Source organism: Scardinius erythrophthalmus (genome assembly GCF_964197995.2).
Source record: "Scardinius erythrophthalmus genome assembly, chromosome: 19".
Taxonomy (NCBI): Eukaryota; Metazoa; Chordata; class Actinopteri; order Cypriniformes; family Leuciscidae; genus Scardinius; species Scardinius erythrophthalmus.
In genome coordinates this window covers 1,320,872-1,327,500 of record NC_138239.1, presented here as the reverse complement: position 1 = coordinate 1,327,500, position 6,629 = coordinate 1,320,872, and the positions used below count along the sequence as shown (strand labels likewise).

The window sequence follows — 6,629 nt, the reverse complement described above, 5'->3', positions numbered from 1 at the left end:
GATTTTCTCTGTTCTCTTGTTCTTTGATTAGATTTACTGACAGACAGTCAGTTTAAGAGTGTCTGCACATGATCTCACACACACACTCATTCTCTCACAACTCTTTATGTTCATTGAAGACGTTATTAAACAAATTTAAGACTACTCTGACAAGGATACTCGACAAAATGGACATAAAATGTGTGTTATTGTTCATTCAAGCGCGAAAGAGAACTGTATTCTGGCGTGTGTCGTGTGTGTCACAGACAGCGCGTTCTCCTTGAAATGATGATGTGTTGATTGTGTGAGTAGGATGCTTTACAATATCTGGCAACCGGACAACCTTAGATTAACCCATACAGAGCATCCGGAGAGTATTCACAAACAGTTCCTCAGACTTCATGGCTTGTGCTCTGACATGCACTGTGACCTGTGGGATCTTATAAAGACAGGTGTGTGTCTTTACACATCATGACCAGTCAGCTGAGCTTCCCACAGGTGGACTCCAGTCCAGGTGTAGAAGCATCTGATGATCGGTGGAAACCGGATGAACCGGAGCTCAATATTGAGTGTCATGGCAAAGGCTGTGAACACTTGTGGATTATGTGATTTTTTCATTTTTTATTTGTGATAAATTTGCAAAGATTCCAAAGAAACTTCTTTCATGTTGTCATTATGGGGTTTTGTTTGTAGAATTTTGGAATAAGGCTGTAACACAACATAATGTGTAGTAAGTGCAGCGCTGTGAATGCTCTCCGGATCAAACATTGATGTGATTATTCAGAGAACGAGGTTTGGGCCTTACAAATTACAGGAGTTTCCCGGGAGAAATGACAAAACGGGAGGGGGGCGGGAGATGGGTGTGAAATACGGGAGACTCCCGTGGAAAACGGGAGTGTTGACAGGTGAGTGAGTGGAGGTGGGGCTAATTTGCATATTCATAGAACCGCGTATACTAAATGAGGCAAGGGTGTCGAGTTACAGTCAAGATGTTTTAAGACATGAAGACATTTTTTCCAGGAAATAAAAATGTTTAAATATGTCATTCCAGTGATCATGATGAGTTTTAAAGGATAAAATGATTGAAACGGGGATTTTAAACTCTAGAAGGCTCACGCTCGTCTTCTCTGGTTCTGCTGTTCTTCAGGTTGAGCTCCATCGACACCAAGTATCACGTGTGGAAGCTGGGCGTGGTGTTCACCGATAACGTGAGTGTTTGCGCTGCTTCATGAGCCGGATGAGGTCACGTGATCGCTGACGTGTGTGTGTGTGTGTGTCCTTGCAGTCGTTCCTGTATCTGGTCTGGTACACCACCATGTCTATCCTCGGTCACTATAATAACTTCTTCTTCGCCGCTCACTTGCTGGACATCGCCATGGGCTTCAAGACCCTCAGGACCATCCTCTCCTCCGTCACACACAACGGCAAACAGGTCACACACACACACACACACACACACTCTCACACACTCACTCACACTCATTCACACACACACACACACACACACACACACACACACACACTGACACTCACACACACACACTCATTCATTCACACACACACACACACACACACACACACACACACTGACACTCACACACACACACTCATTCACACACACACACACACACACACACACACACACACACACACACACACACTGACACTCACACACATACACACTCACTCACTCACACTCATTCACACACTCAAACACACACTGACACTCACACACACACACACACACACTCTCACACACACACACACACACACACACACACACGCTCTCTCTCAAAAAAACACACACACACACACACACACACACACACACAAACTCTCTCTCTTACACACTCACTCACTCCCACACACACTCACACACACACTCACACACACTCACACACACACACACTCTGCCGTGGTTTCAGTGTGTGTGTGTGTGTGTGTGTGTGTGTGTTTCTCTCAGCTGGTGCTGACGGTCGGGCTGCTCGCGGTGGTCGTGTATCTCTACACTGTCGTGGCCTTCAACTTCTTCCGCAAGTTCTACAACAAGAGCGGCGACGAGGACGAGCCGGATATGAAGTGCGATGATATGATGACGGTGAGCGACGGCTCTGAGATTCCTGAAAGATAAACGCATCGCAGTTTCCACAACTGAGTTCTGAAGGATCATGTGACACTGAAGGATCATGTGACACTGAAGGATCATGTGACACTGAGGTGTAAACTGGCTCTATATAACAGACAGTGTTCGTAAGAGAATGGCAGTCAGACACAAAGTCAAACCAAACACTATTCACACACCAGATATCATCTTTGAGTGTGTGCGGGACACTATAGTTCATTTATGTAAGTGAGGAGAGCAAAATAAAGTAAACTGTGACATATTATACCCAATAATTCTTTATACAGTGACTACCAGTGACATTAATAAACATTTAGGACCAAAAATGATTGGGACACTTTGAGCTGATCATGTTTTGCTGAAGTGTGTTTTCTTTAATTGCTAATGCTCTTTTTACACACAGACTGAACACAATGAAGCATTGCTTGGTGATTGGTTGAGCTAAACTGGTATTATCTAATTGTGTAGTTAAATTTAACAGCTGACAGATATTCAACATAATTCATGTGTGAGACAGTCTAACAGAAGGACGGACAAAACCAGTCAAATATCAATGAGTTCTGCTCATATTTTATTACCATTCTCTAAACTATAGCGAATAAACTGATGATGTGATAAATAAATTTCGTTTGACTGTGTGTGTGTGTGTGCGTTTGTGTGTGTGCGTGTGTGTGTCAGTGTTACCTGTTCCACATGTATGTGGGTGTCCGTGCCGGCGGAGGGATCGGTGACGAGATCGAGGACCCGGCTGGCGACCCGTATGAACTCTACCGGATCCTCTTCGACATCACCTTCTTCTTCTTCGTCATCGTCATCCTCCTGGCCATCATCCAAGGTGCCATCATCACATCACATGCTGAATATTCACATATACATTTATTTAAAGGTGCAGTGTGTGATATTTAGGAGGATCTGTTGACAGAAATGCAATATCATATTCATAACGATGTTTTCAGTGGTCTATAAAGACCTTACATAATGAAGCGTTATGTGTTTATTAGCTTAGAATGAGCATTTCTCTCTACACACACCGCGGATCCGCTTACATCCACATGTTTCTACGGTGGCCCTGAACGGACAAACACGTTTCGTCACTGTTGTTCTTCGTGTAAAGAAGCGAGCTAAAGTCAGCGAATAAAACACTGACACAATGATGAACAAGTCACAATAATATTCACAATAACATAATTTTACTGAATAATTAAGTAAACATAATTTCTTAATTGATCTTTGTAAAGAAACCTCATTGCTGAACTGGCTACTCTCTGCTGTCTCAGACGACGACATCACTTCCTGTCGGCCACCGTAACTTCAGCTGGGTGCAGTTCACAACATCACCACTAGATGCGCTAAAACTTACACACTGCACCTTTAATGTCTCCTCGTGTTACTGTAGTATCATTGAGATGCTTCTGTGGCTTTTATTAATAGTTTTATATATATATATATATATATATATATATATATATATATATATATATATATAATGAGTATTATTATCTGTAATGAAGAGTTTGAGAGATGATTGATTGTAAGAGTGTGTGTGTTGGACAGGTTTGATCATCGATGCGTTCGGAGAGCTGAGAGACCAACAGGAACAAGTCAAAGAAGACATGGAGGTACAGAGACATCTATCTATCTATCTATCTATCTATCTATCTATCTATCTATCTATCTATCTATCTATCTGTCTATCTGTCTATCTATCTATCTGTCTATCTATCTGTCTGTCTGTCTGTCTGTCTGTCTATCTATCCATCTATCTGTGTGTTCAGATGAATGTGTTTCTGATGTTGTTTCTTCTCCTCAGACTAAATGTTTCATCTGTGGAATCGGTAATGAGTATTTCGACACGACGCCGCACGGCTTTGAGACTCACACGTTACAAGAGCACAACCTCGCCAACTACCTGTGAGTGACGCGTTTATCCTGTCGAGTTCAGACGCCATCACTCAAACCCCACAAACTGAGCAGCATGAGGAGAGAGGGATGCTTTAGTATTATCTGTATACTGCTATAGTTTTATACATTTTTAATACAATTATTTTTAAAGTATTAGTTTTAATTTTAAAGTTTTAGTAATATTTTTGTTTGTGTTTTTTTAGTTACTATATTTATTTATATTTCAGTTTTAGTTATTTTAGTACTTCAACTTATCTAATTCAATATTTTCATCTTATATTTACTGTACATTGTGCTTTATTTCAGCTTTATAATAGATTAAGTTTGAATCTGTTGCGATCTCTGTTGATCTTGCAGGTTTTTCTTGATGTACTTGATCAACAAGGATGAAACGGAGCACACCGGTCAGGTACGCTCTGCTCTCCAGTCACGAGGAGGAAGAAAAAGAAGTTTAAAAAAAATCAGGCCTAAATTTAAGATTTATATTTTTGAATTGCACATAAAAATTACTACTACACAGTTTTAACATAAACTAAATCAAATAAAACAACATTTTATTTAGAGTTTTTCACAACAAAAAGTTTTTTCTCGAAACAACAACTTTATTGTCGAGTTTTTCCTCAACATTGTATTTCGACTTTTGTTTTCTCGAAATTTAACAAGTTTAATCTTGCATTATAATGACTTTAATCTCGAGATGGTTTTATTTTTTTATTAAAGCTTGGCCCTAATCCTCTTCCATATTAAACAGACAAATGTAATGAGAATGTATAAGCAATCCAGGGTTTTTTTAAATGCAATCCTAAATAAAAATGATTTTGAAGCATTTTACTGGAGCAATGCGTTATAACGTTATATAGGAATGTTATTTGTTAAACTCACGTGAGTTGTGTGCTAATAATCTCAGCCAGGAAGGATGCTCTTGCAAAAGAGATTTTTAATCTCAGTGTGTTTTCTTTCCTGGTAAAATAAAGCTTAAACACTGCAAAAAAATGCTGTTCTTACTCAGTATGTTTGTCTTGTTTCCAGTCCAAATATCAAAAAATTCTTAAATCAAGATGGATTTAGTAAAATCCCATTAGACATTGTCTTTTTATCCAGGGGAAAAAAATCTAATGAAGTGAACAAGCAAAATGATCTGGCAATGTTGTCAGAAATATAATCTTATTTCAAATGGAAAACTAGATTATTTTTCTGACCCAGATCATTTAGCTTGTTTTAAGAAAAAACTCTCTTCATTTAGACTTTCCTCCCAGAAAACAAGACATAATGTCTAATGGGATTGTACTACTTTAGTAAATGCATCTTGATTTAATACTGAGTAAGAAAATCTTTTTTTGCAGTGCTGATAATAATGTCAGACGTGTTTGAGATGTTTCCGGTGTCTCCGCAGGAGTCGTACGTGTGGAAGATGTATCAGGAGAGATGCTGGGATTTCTTCCCCGCTGGCGACTGCTTTCGGAAGCAGTACGAGGACCAGTTGGGCTAAACCCCGTCCCACGACACAACAGTACCTACGTTACCTCGAGAAACTGTGCCAATTCAGTGGAGACTCTTTCCCTCCGTCTGTCTGGACGTTTGCTTTGGGTTCAAACGTTTCTTTAACTTCTTTTCGGTCAAAAAAAGCTCAACACGTTGCCTTCTTCGACCCCAAAAACCATTGCACAACGTCTTTTTTGAGAACCTGGGGTTTCCGGTCAACGTCTCCACCCGTATATGCACAAGAATCCCACTTCAGCGTTTGGAGAGCATGATGCCAAAAGCGCGTTGGACGTTTGTTCTCAGATTCCCTTCTCCTGCTTGCCGAGACGAGAGCGCGTGGCGATGAGATGCCTAATAAAAACCTTCGTGAAGTGCCTTACCTCCATTACATCTGAGCTATGCAAGATCTGCGTTTCCTCCTGATTGGTTGGTTCGACGTGTGGAGGTTTGTCATGTTCCCGTCTCCTGATTTCAGAGGGAAATGCTCTTGTTTGGCTGTTTGTATGTCGTAGCTTTGCTGAATTGTGCATTTCTTTTGAAGGACAAATAAAGATATTGATGCAATAAAGCTGTTGTGTTGAACCATGTCTCTCCCGATAGAAAAGCCCTCATGTTGAGATCACGTGACCACAGGTGCTTTTAACAGGTAATATTTGAATAAATTATGTCACATGTTCATGCTTCTCTGATGTCTGTTAATGGTCACGTGACATGCAGGAAAACAAATGCTTTATTTTGATTGTTTTCGTTTTCACATTTATTTTAATCATAAATTTTTGTTTAAATATCTTTGTATTTGTATTATGTATTTTAATTTGACATTTTTTGTGATTTAAATTTTAGTCATTTTATTTTAAAGTTAATTATTTTAGTTTTTATGATTTAATATTTTTAGTGAGGGTTTTATTTTTATGGTTTTTATTTTCAATTTATATTTTTAGGATTTATTTTTTAAGTATTTGTTTTGTTTTTAACTTTTTTATTTTAAGTTTTCATTTTTATGATTTATTTCATTTTTAGTAAGTGGTAAGTATTTTATTTTGATTATTAAAATTTTCAAAATGATTTTTATATATATATATATATATTTGTTTAAATTTGTTTTTATATATATATATATATTTAATTTATTTAAATGTTCAAA

At 38.6% G+C, this 6,629-nt stretch overlaps 1 protein-coding gene across 1 annotated transcript in view; it reads left to right on the top strand.

The window, feature by feature from the left end:
• The window catches only part of LOC308679742 (ryanodine receptor 3), a 187,170-nt gene extending 181,105 nt beyond the window's left edge, over positions 1-6,065 (top strand). Inside the window, exons 99-106 of the mRNA XM_081347395.1 lie at positions 1,127-1,187; positions 1,265-1,411; positions 1,943-2,077; positions 2,780-2,936; positions 3,656-3,720; positions 3,912-4,012; positions 4,361-4,412; positions 5,397-6,065. Coding sequence (XP_081203521.1) covers positions 1,127-1,187; positions 1,265-1,411; positions 1,943-2,077; positions 2,780-2,936; positions 3,656-3,720; positions 3,912-4,012; positions 4,361-4,412; positions 5,397-5,492 — 814 coding nt within the window. The 3' untranslated portion in view covers positions 5,493-6,065. The remainder of the gene's footprint in view (positions 1-1,126; positions 1,188-1,264; positions 1,412-1,942; positions 2,078-2,779; positions 2,937-3,655; positions 3,721-3,911; positions 4,013-4,360; positions 4,413-5,396) is intronic.
• The last annotated feature ends 564 nt before the right edge of the window (positions 6,066-6,629 follow it).